Below are 14,235 nucleotides of genomic sequence, written 5' to 3'. Positions count from 1 at the left end.
TGTGGTATGTATCGATCGGCCCGTGCGAGGCGTCTAGCTGACATGACAGATGTGGTCTGAAGCATTCTAGCTTCTGGTGATGGACATAATCAAGAGCTGGACTCCCATTCCGCCAGTCGGGATGCAAGGCTTCCCTTCTTCCAATGCTTTTCATAGTCTTCTCTCAGCTGGACTTGGGATTCTGCACCCGCCTTGCCATAACCACCGCCACCAGGTGTCATCTAGAGGAAGAATCAGTCAGCTTGTGCCTCCGAAACCCTTCGCGGAATAGGAACAAATATGACTCACCACAATGATCCTCTCGCCAGGCTGCATACTAGCAGTGTTTTTGGCTCCGAGGTTGATATACCTCTCCACATACTCATTGTCGTCCCCGGATTCTCGTCTCTTCCCTTCATGCTCACCTCCTAAGCCTTTGCTCTCCCCTTTTTTGATCTTCCTTACCCAGATATTCTTACCGCATTGAGCATCACCTCCTCCGTGCAATCCGTAGGGCCTGTACACTCTCCGCTCACTCAAGATGCTGACTTGCACAGGGATACGGAACTCGATGTCGCGAATCACACCATCTCCACCTTTGTGTTGACCCACACCACCACTGCCAGCCCTGAGACTGAACTCCCGCAAGATCACAGGGTATCTGCGCTCAAAGACCTCCGCATCTGTAATCCTAGTGTTTGTCATGTGCGTGTGCACACCACTTGTTCCCTCCCAGTCCTTACCCGCGCCACTTCCACCTGCAATAGTTTCGTAGTATCCGAACCCCTTCTGCTCGGTCCCACCCTTCATATTCCCACCAAAGCCAAATGTCAGGTTGTTGCAGTCTCCTTGGCTCGCTGCACAGGCCTCGAAGCACTTGAACACCACATCCGTGACACGCTGGCTGGTCAAGACGTTGCCGCCTACCACGGCGGCCTTCTCGCTCGGGGAGAGGAAACAACCCGGCGGGATGCGTACTTCCACAGGCTTGAGACACCCCTGGTTCAAAGGGATGTCCTGGTCGATCAGACATCTCAGGCAGTAAATGATGGCTGAGTACGTCACCGCTTCAGGCGCGTTGATGTTGCCGTATACTTCTGGACCAGTGCCTTCAAAGTCAAACAGGGCCTCTCCCTTGTCGGGGTCGATCTTGATCTTCAGGCATATGGGGCTGCCGTCGTCCATGTAGTCAATCGCTTGAAGCTGCTGGCCTTCGAACCTCTTGTACACTTCCTTCAACAACTCCCGCACCGACCGCTCGGCGTTGTCCTGGATGTTCTGCATGTAGAACTGCACGACCTCCTCGCCGTAGTCCTCGATCAGCGCGCTGATCAGGTTGATGCCCTTCTGGTTGGCGGCGATCTGGGCCTTGAGGTCGTTGATGTTGTCCGCCAGGCACCGCGTGCCGCTGCATTCGGGATACTGGGCGGGCTCGTCGTACAGCAGCTCGGTGATGCGCTTCTCGTCGAATTTGCCCTCCGACACGAGCTTCTCCGACTTGATGGCCGCGCCTTCTTGGTACAGCTCGCGCGAGTGCGGGGGCATGCTGCCGGGCAGGATGCCGCCAATGTCGGCGTGGTGGGCGCGCGAGGCGACGTAGAAGATAATCTTGTCGCCGGAAAAGGCGGGCGTCACGACCGTGATGTCCGGGAGATGCGTGCCCCCGTACTCCGGGTGGTTGGACACGATGACATCCCCGCGTTTCAGTTTGCCCTTCCAGATCTCGGCCTGCGTGCGCACGCACGTCGACATGCTGCCCAGGTGGACGGGCAGGTGTGGGGCGTTGGCGACAAGGCCGCCCTCGGCGTCGAAGAGTGCGCAAGAATAGTCCAGCCGTTCCTTGACGTTGGTGCTCACAGACGTCTTTTGCAGCGCCCGGCCCATCTGTTCTGCGATGGCCATGAAGCGGTGCGCGAAGATGGACAGCAGGATCGGGTCGACTTCCTTGGTGTTGACCTTTTTCGTCGTCCCCTCGTCGCCGATGTTGATCACCACGTGTGTCTCGATGATCAGGGCCGACGCCTTGGGGTCGATGATGATGGTCTGCGTCCCGTCCGCGATAATGGCGGGCCCCGGGACACGCGTGCCTACATCGAGGTCTTCCAGTCGGTAGATCTTTGTGGGAACACGGCCGCCTTCGAAGTAGACTTCCGACGTCGTGTAGGCCTTGTCCTCGGCCACATCCTTGGGGCTGATCTCCTTGAGTTGCTGGTCTGCCGTCTTGGACATGCCCCGGAAGGACTTTCCTATCCCACGCACGCGCACGTCATCCACGATGATGTCTCTATCGGGAAGGGTGAAGCCGAATTCCTGCTCGTGCTGGCGGACGAACGCAGCTCCAAAGGCCCAGTCGTCTCCGTCATAAAGTTCCTTTGCTTCCTCCGGGGTCGGCTTGATGACCATCAACGCGGATTCGGTGCCGCGATATCGCATGTTGAGGTACTCTTCATACTCGATCGAGTCGTCGGAGAAGCCCTGGTCCTTTAAGCGCTTGCGGGAACGTTCCTTGAGTTCGTTCATCTTTGCTTTTAGATCATCTCGAGCAGAGCCCTTTTTCATATCCCAAACGTGGGACTCGGGGACTTGGTTTTCGTCCACGACGTCGGCGAGCGCCATTCCGTAGGCGGACAGGACAGACGAGTATCGGTGAACGAGGATCTGTCTGATCCCCAAGGATTCAGCGATTGCCACGGCATGTTGACCTCCCGCACCGCCAAATGTCGCGAGTCGATGTTGTGAGGTATCGTGCCCTCGGGCCTCAGTTAAGGATCGAATCGGCCTCGTCATGGTCTCATTGGCGATCTTGATGAAGCCGTACGCGACCTCGTCGGCCGACATGCTCTTATCCGTCTTGCTGTTTATCTCCTTTGTGAGCTCTTCGAAGAGCTTCTTGCTGGCTTCGGGGTCGAGTCCCTCGTCTTCATTTTTGCCGAAAATCTTGGGGAAGAAGTCCGGGAGCAGTCGACCAAGGAAGAGGTTTGCATCTGTCACGGTGAGCGGACCACCCTTTCTGTAGCATGCTGGTCCAGGGTGTGCACCAGCAGACTCCGGTCCAACGACAAACAAGCCATTTCTGAAGAATAACCGGGAACCGCCCCCAGCGGCCACAGTGTTTATGTCCAGCTGGGGGGATTGGATGGTGACTCCGGCGGTGGTGGTCTCGAAGACGTGCTCGTATCTCCCGGCACCATATCGGCTGACATCCGTGCTCGTGCCACCCATGTCGAATCCAATGACAGGGGTTTTGGTCTCGGGGTCGTATGAGGTCAATGCATAACCAACAACACCGCCTGCCGGACCGGACAGAATTGCTCGCAAGCCAGAGAACTGATCCACATCCACGAGACCACCGTCGGACTGCATGAATTCACACCTTGCGCCTCTATCGCCTTCTTCCTTCTTGACGCTCTCCGTTCCCAATCCGCCCTCAAAGCCGGCCTGGAAGCCAGAAATGTATTTCCTGATGGCTGGCGTGAGGTAGGCATCCGCACAGGCCGACGTCGCCCGAGGAACCAACTTGATCATGGGCATGAGTTCGTGACTGAGACTTACGTGCTCGAAACCAGTCTCGCGGGCAAGCTTGCCAACCAGCGCTTCGTGATCGGGAAACGTGTACCCGTGCATCAAGCACACCGCAATACTTCGAAAGCCTTCGTCGAAAAGTTCCTTAAGTTGACCCTTGATTCTATCCTCCTCGGGCCTTCGTAGTATCCTGACAGCCTCCCCGGACAGGCCTTGGACCAGCTCGCTGGTTTTGTAGTTCTCGTGACTGGTTTCCGCTTTCGTCTTGTGCCGGGTAGGATCTTCGGCGTAGTCTTCCAGCGTCACTCTTTCATCCACCTCGACGACTTTCTGATAGAGGACGTCTGGTCTTCGGATGGCCAGATCGAAGATCTTCGGGCGAGACTGGTTCCCAATCTCCAAGCAGTCTTTAAACCCCTTGGTCACGACCATGGCCATCTTCTCCCCTTTACGCTCCAGCAATGCATTGGTAGCGACGGTCGTGCCCATGCGAATGCTCTCTATCTTACTCGTGTCGAGTGCTTCGCCTCGGGGAATCTCTCGACCCGTGAACTTCGACATGAGCCTTCGAATCCCTTCCAGGGGCGCATCGTCGTAGTTCGAAGGGTCCTCCGACAGAAGTTTGATGATAATGTCATCTTCCATGCGCCCCGTGCCTGGGTTCCCAACGCAATCCGTGAACGTCCCCCCTCGCTGTGCCAGGTCAGATTCAGATACCCTGAAGACGAACGGTGGAGGCCTGGTAAACTCACGTCGATGGCAATGCGGATGCCTCTTTCTGCGCCCCCAGCGTCCCCCATTGTGAAGACCTTGATCGAGTTGAAGATGGGGTTTGAAGTCGACGTTCACCCCAAAGAAATGTCCTGTTGTAAGAAGCCGGAACCCAGTCCGGAGAGTCACGCCAGAGCCTCAGATGGTTCTCATAGGAGAAGTCCGTGTCGATGGATCGTGTGCATCCACCTTGCCTGATAACCTGAGGAGGTCGAAGGACAGATTAACTTGCAAATGAAGACAACACCCAGGGTGGAAGTATACACCTTTAAAGTCGAATCATATAGTTATACCACAATCCTTGTCTGGCATCATGGTACAATGGATGGAAAAGCAGTGGGCGGTTTCGTCATAGCAATTTGTCACTTTGGCGTCTTTCTAATAAAAGTCTCACCGTACTAATTACGGCAGAGAATAAAAGCGCAAGATGCATAAATCGCAGAGATGTCCGAACGCTTCTGTGCGAATGCTATGGACATATAGTCCAGGTGAAGAATTGTCATCCAACAACCATTTCCCATGAATATACTTGTACACACCTCTTGCCGGCCGTGTATCACGAACAGATCCTCTTCAAATCAAAGGACGAGCCAAAGCCAGTTCACCTTCCCTTTCATACGCCGCATTGATCTTCGTCAAAAAAAGAGTTGCTCATTTCCGTATTTGAGCAATCGCCTTGTGGGCGGCACATTGGATAGTCTCCCAGTCCTCCCCACGGAGATTATGAATCAGAGCTCGAGTCTCTATCCTTGCTACTCCCAGATGCTCTCTGAAAGCCTCGTTCGCCACCCTTTGTTATACAGTGCTTGACAACCCATGGATGTCGGAGGACATCATCAAGTGGAATCCGCTTCTCGGGGTCCAGGACCAATAGCTGTAACACGTCGTTAGCAACCTTCCAGAAATACGACAAAAAGCGTGATCAACTCACCCGCATGATGAGGTCTTTGGCTTCAGGACTGACAAAGCTGGGAACCGTCATGTCGCATCGTGCAATCCTTCGCTGTGTCATGATCGTGGTGTCCTCAAAGGGCGCTTCTCCAACCAGGAACTCATACGTCAAAACACCCAAGCTCCATAGATCGACCTTTTCATTGTAGAAATTGTCGGAGCTTCCAGGCTTAAGCATCTCGGGAGGCAGGTAATCTAATGTGCCGCACATTGTTTGTCTTCGGTTGTTTGGAGCATGCACTGACCAGCCAAAGTCTGAAATCTTGATCTCTCCGTGGATGCCGACCAGAATGTTTTCGGGCTTGATGTCTCTGTGCATGACATGCTTTTTGTGCAGATACTTGAGGGCGGCGGCCATCTGAGCAATGTATTGTGCGGCCTTCCACTCCGGGAAACGACCTTCTTTTCGGAGATGCTTATACAGCTCTCCCTTGCCCGCGAATTCGAGGATGAGGAACACTCGCTTGCTGTCGTGAAAATGGCCAAAGAGTCTCAGAATATTCGGATGTCTGAGGTTTGACTGAATTTCGATTTCTCTTCGAACTTGCTTCTCCACTTTGCCTTGTTGCAGCTCGGATTTGTGAAGGACCTTGAGAGCGCACACGAAACCCGATGACCTTTCTCGTGCGAGATATACTCGGCCAAACTTTCCCTTACCGAGCGGTTTTCCGATCTCAAACATCCCAAGGTGGAATTGTTTGGGTGCTTGTGGCTGGTCAAAGAAGAATTTGGGGGCGGATCTATTGCGTATGGAGTCATCGCTCTCATCAGATTCTCGGGCAGCCTGGAGGGCTACCCGCACTGGCGAAGGTGGATGGGTCGGAACAGTTGTTGTGGTTGTTATTGTTGCGATTGAGGCAGTGTTCTGTTTCGATTCTGTGGTGACTTGGAGAGGATATTTGACAAGATTTGTCCGGGATTGAGTTGAGGAAACGGTTGGTAATACTCCCGGAGCAGCGCTCTATTGCGACAGAGTTAGGACAAAGTGTGTGAAAGCAGGGAGGGTTATCGTAACGAGCAACTTACCTTTGATTTGAGCATTGTTGTCGTGGGTGCCTCATTTTCGTCGTTGACACTGAGGTGTTCGAAGCGAGATTCCAACGTCTTGGTGGCCATTTTGTCGAGAAGTACGGGCAGCGAAAGATGAGGGAACAGACAAACAGGGACGATATTGCAATCTCCAAGATGAATACAGCTGGGCGCAGTTGAGTGATGTAGTAGTAGCAGTCGGTGGTTTTCGGCGACTCGGTCATCTATCGCAGTCGCAAAAGTCTTGGCATAAACACTGATCGTCGGCCGGGGCAACCACCCACGCCACCCCTCAGCATACGGCGTTACACCCTCCCTTGCTTCGCTTCCCCAGGTTGCGCCAGGCCCAGCACCAAAAACGTTCCTGCGATTTCGTACATCACATCTCGCTCGACACCGAATATCAAGTCCCCCCTTCTCATTCGGACATCCATATTGTTGAAAAAGAGTCCGTGGCAGACCCCTAGGTGACGTCGCAATTGACGTACCATGGCGGTCAACGGTCATCGGCCACCAGATGGCTTCAACACAACATTCCCCTCACCCACTGCTGCTCCACCGCGGTCGTTCTCAATCGAAGGGTTCCGCATCACTACCCAGAAATTGCCCATCTTAAAGGCCGGACCTATCGAAGAGATGACAAATAAGCTGGGAATCGCTCCGCCGGAGATGATTTTTGGTGACAATTTCGTGGCGATTGAACATGCGCCTTCGCACTGGGGGATCAAATTCGATGCCTTTGGGGCGTTAGACCGAGTTGACAAGACCGGGGAGAGGCGGCTGAAGGTTGCCTATTCCCGAGAATGGCAACAGAGCAGAGAAGACACGCATGACATAAAAGAAGTCATCAAACCATTCGATTGGTCCTATACCACTGACTATAAAGGTGATCTTGCGCCTGGCAGCCCAGAATTTCACGCCGCCACTGAACCCATCCCTTTCGAGCTCTTGAAGCGACCGGATCCGATTCTGTTCTTCGATGACGTGATCTTGTATGAGGATGAGCTTGCCGATAATGGCATTGCCATGCTTTCATGCAAGATCCGCGTCATGCCTGCGCGATTACTCCTCCTCTGCCGGTTCTTCATGAGGCTGGACAATGTGTTGGTCCGAGTACGTGATACCAGGCTATATATCGACTTTGGGAAGAAGGAGGCAATCAGAGAATATATCGCAAAGGAAGAAGCCTATGATAAGGTGCGCGATGACTTGGCGAGCAGGAGAGATGATGTGACTGCTGTGTTACGAGATGCCAATCAAATGTCGGATATCTTGCCTGTCGTTGAAAAAACTACTGAACGAGTCCAACTGGGGACGTGAAACAGCTGCTGAACGGGGAGTCGAACAACCACCGGGACAATTCCTAGTGTGCTATCGGAAAAGCAGGGTCGGGATACAAAATTAGCCATGACCCTTAACCAGCCCCAAGGAACGTCAGTTTGGCCGTCTACGCAGGACACTCAGAGAGCCTTCTCTGGAAAGAGACAAGATCTATTAAAGCCACGCTGTGGCTACCACTGTTCCTCTGGTTGGGGGAATGCTCTTTAGCAACGTGGTCGCAACCTGGTATTCTGCAAGTCAAGACAAAAGGCTGTTGTACGTCAAAATGGAACCGCATCTTGTGCTGCCGGCGACGAAGGGTATCAAATGTCTGATAGTGTGCTCGACATGACACGCTAGCGGGAGGCTGGGACTGCGGCGTGGTTTACTACTTAGGGTGGCGACGAAGGCTAGTGCCAGGATGTCGAGTTTGCCAGGCATAAAGGACATGCTTTTCCAGCTTTTATGTAAGGCTACAGGTAGCGCCACACTGCACCATACGATCTGCAGTACTTCGTACAAGTACGAGTACTCAATCCCAGCAGCTACCCTTTGTCTGGGATGAAACCCGAGTGTCCTTTCTCAAGGTCATCGCATCTCGTTTTTGTATTTTGTATGATAGTCTAGACTTTTCTTCTTGCCCTCCTTTCGAATCGTCTTGATTTCAAGGCTATCAAAGTATAAGACGAAAGTGAGACGAAAGAGGACGTGAATCACCGGCCGGATCAATTTGGCGGGATCGAGGCTTCGAGATTGCCATTGTCTGGGCTTGGGGTCGGCTATATTATCTACAGAACGCGCTGGAAACGCGTGTGAAAGAAACCTTAATGTAGGGACATCGACCCGCAAAACGTGCGGCCATCTCGGAGTCCGAGGTCATCGAACCGTGGATAAGATAGCTCAATTTCCTCAGATCAGAATACGAGGGGATTTAATTGCCCTAGATCGTCAACATGACATGAAATACGAGGGCGTCTAGTACATAATCTGACCACCGAGGCTGTGTTGGTGGGTGGGTCACCCTGCATGCGGCACGAGGAAGAAGACAGTTCATATGTACCCCATGAGAGTTTCGTTTCTTTTCACTCCAACGTGTTTACGTATGCATGACAAGCCTGACCTAATCGTAGGGTCGTGAGTAGAGACAAGTTTTGCGACTTGCCAGCCAGACCCCTTGCAGCCTCGCGACGAGACTCTCTTCTACCAGTCAGTCAGGACTAGTACAGCCAGTGTCACCGATTTCGAAATCCTCTGTTTGATGAGTATGAGTACCGGCATCTCCCCCGAACCACCGCGCTCATCAGGCCAGACGAGGTGGCGGCTTATGTGTACGAGGTACGAGGTATTTGCGAAAAGTAACATCCACTACGGTGGCAGGGAGGGTTATGTGACGACAGTATAGCAATGGCATCCTGGAGCTACTATCGAAGTCTCTCAAGATATAGAAGTACCGAGCACCCGAGGGTACACTGCGAACAAGAAGCAAAATACCACTTGATTATTCTAGCCAGAACGATTATGAGAGTTGGTGGATCTCCCCATCTTCGTCTTGATCGAGGAGCGTCATGTCTGAATGACGCGCTGACAGTTGTTTATATTGCTTAACTTCACTTCTTGCGTTTATGTGTTGGTGAATTAGCAAACAATCGCGCTCGTCCCCCATCTGAAATACGAGTAAGTAGGCATATAATATTATAGCTGTTAGGTTGGGGGCCAGATTAGGCCTCCGAGCGCGTTGCACTCAAGTGATGCTCGGCGACTCGGCCAAAGGCTCAATCACGGCTCAGGTTCATGCGGCCTTCGCTCACCCTCTACCTATGTAGAAAATGTCACCAGATGTGGGTGGATGCTGAGGATCTCCTTTCCGGGAAATGCTATGAACACGAGCACACCCTTTTGACCCTCTTGACCCTCCAGCTCGAACCATCCGAGTGACGTGGATGAAGCCAATTTCCGCCTCCCCAAAAGGGAAAAACGTCGGCCTTGCATCCGGCCAATGACATGGCGTTCTTCTCAGCCTTCTCGCACCCCCTTACCCATTCCTCGCTTATTCTCTCCAGAACCACCCTCCACCCGTCAAGCCAGCGATCTTTTAGCATGAAGCCACAAGTTCCGCAGCAGGCAGATGACGCCGGCTCGCCCTCTGGGGCCCGGCCTTTCAGGCAAGTCTCGCAAACCCCCAATGCACATGAGATTTCGACAAGGTTGTGCCCTGAAATTTCGTCAACACCACGAGGGACCTCTTTTTCCGACTCAAGTCTCGCCCTATCCCCCCTGCCTTCGCGACTCTCTTCTGAAACTTGGACCAACGCTTGTATGACCTTTGCAGCGACATGGGCACCATAATGGACCACCAGAGAGTGTTTCGTTTGCTGGCCTTGAACATTTTCCTGTGCTTCTGCATTGCATCGCCTTCAGTGCCCATTGCGACAGATCCTATTCTCTCGACTGAAACAATACCGACGGTTATACCTTCTTTGGTGACGATGTACTCGATCGTGCCCGCTACCGACGCGCTACCAGACACTGTGACGACAATCACCACTACAATCGATGGCCAAACGACCACCATAGTATCGACTGGTGTTATAGCCGGCTCGATCACAAGCACGATTATTTCTACCATCTCTCTGACCACAAGTCAAGTAGTCGTCAATACTGTCGGCTACTCGACGATTCTCGGACCAGATCCGACGCCAGCGGTAAGCCTCTACGATTCTATGCGATGCGCAACGGCATTGCGCTTGCAATAGCGGCACTATATGTCGTTAAACAACCTTCTCATGATTGAACTCTCCACGTTCACTTTGCCATAGCTAGAGGCTGACCACAACACAATTAGACGACTGCTCCTGTTGTAGCACCAACCACGGCTGCACCAACCCCAGAAACACCGATATTGACCACTTCATCTCCATCAGGAGAGGTCCCCACCAGTTCAAACTTCGAAATCACCAGCGCCTTAACGACCTCGAGTTCCATCTCTGCGACATCATCTTCGACAGCAAGCTCATCATCGAGTTCACCGCTCTCATCGGCAACTGGTAGCGGTCTTTCGTCACAAACCTCGCATTCTTCATCTACATCTAAAGGACTGTCTACTGGTGCCAAAGCTGGAATCGGTGTCGGCGTCGCCCTGGGAGTCATTCTGCTAGCTCTTCTGTCGTTCCTGCTGGGCCAGCGCTACTCACGCCGTCGCAACGAGAATGCCAGGAACAACGCTAGTCTAACTGGCGCCAACGAAAAGGACATATTCCTCGCTGGTCGTCCTTATGAAGCCTCTGGCCCAAGGCTTGATGCTCTTGCCGGTGGCAAGTCGTATGACATGCCGGGCTCAGACTCGGTCAAAAACTACGCGAACAACTCGGATTTATCGGCATTGCCACCCGTTGGACAAGGAGACGAGCCCATGTATGTGGGTGTGCCTGCGCACATGTCGGGCTCCAAGCGTTGGAGTATGAAGGAATTTGTGAAATGATGCGTGAGCTGTTTGCACAACGATGCATCTTTTGATGAATAACTCCTTGATGCTTTGCCCAGTGACGGGGTCTTACTTCGGGGAGAAACTGGCCAATCAATAGGCGATATCGAACTCGGGATTACCACCGACAGCCAATAAGATCTTTCCGTCTCCCGGACCAACCCAAGCCTTGTCCTTTCAGACATCCAGATGACGGCTGCACCACTATTCATCTGTCAAGTCTTCGATCGCAGACATGCCACTCCGGAAGATACGGAAAATACTGCTTCTGGCAGCTACACACACATGTGTCAGGGTTGAGTCGAATTCAGGATTGATCCATGAGGCAGCGACGCCTTTCGTCCAGGTGGGATATCCCCATCCCACCTACTACCGAGGCTAGTGATTTCTGCACCAAAGAAGCTAAATCAGACAAAACGAAGAAGATTGTCAGCCACTAGGTGTCGATGTCCGTCGGCACGGAACACTCCGAACAAGAGGGCAGGGTGGCCCAGAGCATTTGGCAGTCCATTGATGCTGTTCTGTCTAACATCTTATGCACGGTCAAAGGCTATTTGTTTGTTTGGGTTTGGGATATCTATCTCTACGACGTACATGGAAATGGCACAACGGTACATGGGAGCGAGGGCGTTCCGGGAAAACAAGGGGAATAAGGCAATCCTGTATTCTGGAGGCAGAACCGTGGGGAATAATACACGAGTCGCTGCCAGGGAATACCATCATGACTAGTGCTTAATCCATAATAGCCCATTCTCTTCTGATGTTGATGCCTGATGTGTGGTTTTGCTCGCTTCGGATCAATTGCCTTCCCAAAAAGGATTAGCCTGCCAAGTTAATGTCACGTGTGGTGAGCTAGCGACAAAATTGGACGATCACCTTCCGCAACGTCCAACTTTTACCTTTTTCACTATCCTTCCAAACGACTTACGTATCCAGAAATCCGCGCTCCTTGATCGTCGCTGACTCCTTGGAATCGCATCTGACACATCTCTACAAGTATATCGGCTTTATCGCGGCGGAGGGTTGAAAGATGCCGGCCCTGTTGGAGGACCCTGAATCCCCTGTAATCTATCGGGCCTCTGGACAGGGTCCGTACCCGACCCCCGACAATCCGCAAATACCTTCGTCAATTTTCCCCAGGCCCGTCACGCTTCGAGACCGTGTGACTGTTGCGACGCTGATTCCATTCTTTTCGCCTGATGCCGTTCCAAAGAGACTGCTGGCATACCTGTCAGAACAGCTCAACAAGGAAATCGAGGGTGGCGACACGTACCCCATGCTCAATCCGCTGCCCCTGGAAACCTTTGGGCCCTATTGGTTTGGTAATTTTGGTACTGTCATGGTCCTTGGAGACATTGGAGGCATTGAAGCCGTAAACGACATGGATCGCGATGGCGTCGACTGGAACAAAAAGTGCCTGGGCAGCTTTTACATCAAGCCCAATTACCCTGGTCGGAGCAGTCATGTCTGCAATGGTGGGTTTTTAGTCACTCCAGCAGCTCGTAACAAAGGCGTCGGAAAGTCAATGGGACAATGCTATCTCGATTGGGCCCCTCAGCTGGTAGGTTTCGGCGGTACGAGCCCAGATAGGGCATATCAAGCTGATGTTCTCCCAGGGATATACCTATTCGGTGTTCAACTTGGTGTACGAAACCAATACTGCTTCAACCAAGATATGGGACTCTCTTGGCTTCAAGAGGATTGGCAGAGTGCCCGGCTGTGGCATATTAAAATCCTCCGAGGAACCCGTTGATGCAATCATCTATGGCAAGGACCTGAAAGCAGAGGGCGAGAATGACATCTCAGAGGAACGCTTTGATAAAATACGATACTATCTAAGACACCAACTCTACCCGCAAGGGGCCGACAGATCGGAGAAAAGCCGGCTAAGGAGTGCCGCCACTCACTACAAGCTGGTCGCCGACGGAGATGGAGGCCCAGAGAGGTTGTTTTTGAAGGATAAGGAGGTTATCTCCGACCCCCAAGCACAATACGACATCGCCAAAAAGATTCATCTCCAGGTGCATGCAGGCATCAACAAGACTACCGCCATGATAGCGACTCAGTATCATTGGATCCGGATCAAAGAAACTGTGAGTCACGTGATCAAGAACTGTCCTGAGTGCAAAGACGTCAATAAACCGCCCATAATACGCTCGGAGAATCGACCTGGCCGGAGCAAGACAATTGACGAGGTTCCCCCTGGTCTATCGTCTCTGCAGACAGGAGCAGCCCCAACGGCACCAGCAACAACGGCGCCACCCGCACCGCCGGTGCAGCCCGGACAGCCCACACAAATCATAGGCGAGGTGCAAACCGTGCCACCGCAGGACCATGAAATCGCGCCGAGTCACATAGCCGATCACATTCCTGATCACAGTTTCGCGTCGATACAGCAACCCATGGATCTGTCCAACGACCATGATCATCTTGTCAATGACCCAGATGACCATCTTCATGCATATGACGAGATGGCCATCGACCCGCAGATCATGGAACAGATACAAGCTCAACTTGATGCCGACTACGATCCTAACAACCATACATATGTCACCCCCGGATTACCCACCTTCACGGACACTTCTCATCTGCAATCTCCTCACGATCCGCGCGACTTCAATCACGCACCCTCTGATCATCATTTCATTCGGGATCCCAATCAACCAATCCTGGGACACGACCATGTCATGGACGAGGGTGGCGCAGGCGCAGGATTGAATAGTATGCAGCCCATGCAACACGTATTACAAATGGACTATATGAACCCGCAGGATGAGCAACAATACAAGCTTGAGGAACAATTCAAACTTGAGCGGTAAGGAGCGGGGATGGCGTTTTGGTTTGGTCATGTCTTGATGAGAAACGCATGCGGTTGATAGAAACAGGTCCGGTCTCGATCCAGACATGTTATTATGGGAACGAGTTCGATGTCAATGTATATAGGTGGAGTATAGTCTCGAAGGACGATAAGGACGCCTTTAGCAATGAGGCTGATGCAAATGGATTTTTTGGCCATAGATTAGGGTGACGATAGACAAAAAAGCCCGATGGTAGATGACAGCTCGTTCCAAAGGGGTCTGATTCTCCCGATGAATCCGGGATAAATCCGGTGTGAACGTAACAAATGTCCTGTAGTTCGCTGCATTCAAAATTTGCTTGTACTGACTGAGTTGGTGCGTCGG

The 14,235-nt window shown here is 52.4% G+C and overlaps 5 protein-coding genes across 5 annotated transcripts; 3 read left to right on the top strand and 2 right to left on the bottom strand.

The window, feature by feature from the left end:
* Positions 1-89: 89 nt before the first annotated feature.
* Positions 90-4,301, bottom strand: Z517_11262 (uncharacterized protein; the record flags this gene model as incomplete). Its single annotated transcript, XM_013424870.1, has 3 exons — positions 90-221; positions 289-4,194; positions 4,254-4,301. 3 exons carry the CDS (start codon positions 4,299-4,301, stop codon positions 90-92), a joined length of 4,086 nt encoding a protein of 1,361 aa, XP_013280324.1.
* Positions 4,302-4,993: 692 nt separating this feature from the next.
* On the bottom strand, positions 4,994-6,339 carry Z517_11261 (uncharacterized protein; the record flags this gene model as incomplete). Its single annotated transcript, XM_013424869.1, has 3 exons — positions 4,994-5,146; positions 5,204-6,184; positions 6,250-6,339. The coding sequence occupies 3 exons, from the start codon at positions 6,337-6,339 to the stop codon at positions 4,994-4,996; spliced, it is 1,224 nt and encodes a 407-aa protein (XP_013280323.1).
* Positions 6,340-6,741: 402 nt separating this feature from the next.
* On the top strand, positions 6,742-7,572 carry Z517_11260 (uncharacterized protein; the record flags this gene model as incomplete). The annotated part of the gene is made up of 1 exon (XM_013424868.1): positions 6,742-7,572. The coding sequence occupies one exon, from the start codon at positions 6,742-6,744 to the stop codon at positions 7,570-7,572; it is 831 nt and encodes a 276-aa protein (XP_013280322.1).
* Positions 7,573-9,905: 2,333 nt separating this feature from the next.
* Z517_11259 (uncharacterized protein) lies at positions 9,906-11,050 on the top strand (the record flags this gene model as incomplete). Its single annotated transcript, XM_013424867.1, has 2 exons — positions 9,906-10,274; positions 10,415-11,050. 2 exons carry the CDS (start codon positions 9,906-9,908, stop codon positions 11,048-11,050), a joined length of 1,005 nt encoding a protein of 334 aa, XP_013280321.1.
* A 1,033-nt stretch (positions 11,051-12,083) lies between these two features.
* On the top strand, positions 12,084-13,872 carry Z517_11258 (uncharacterized protein; the record flags this gene model as incomplete). The annotated part of the gene is made up of 2 exons (XM_013424866.1): positions 12,084-12,614; positions 12,670-13,872. The coding sequence occupies 2 exons, from the start codon at positions 12,084-12,086 to the stop codon at positions 13,870-13,872; spliced, it is 1,734 nt and encodes a 577-aa protein (XP_013280320.1).
* Between the last annotated feature and the right edge of the window lie 363 nt (positions 13,873-14,235).

The sequence above is a fragment of the Fonsecaea pedrosoi genome, assembly GCF_000835455.1.
Source record: "Fonsecaea pedrosoi CBS 271.37 unplaced genomic scaffold supercont1.7, whole genome shotgun sequence".
Taxonomy (NCBI): Eukaryota; Fungi; Ascomycota; class Eurotiomycetes; order Chaetothyriales; family Herpotrichiellaceae; genus Fonsecaea; species Fonsecaea pedrosoi.
The sequence above is the reverse complement of the archived record's forward strand: the minus strand, read 5'-3'. Positions and strand labels throughout refer to the sequence as shown.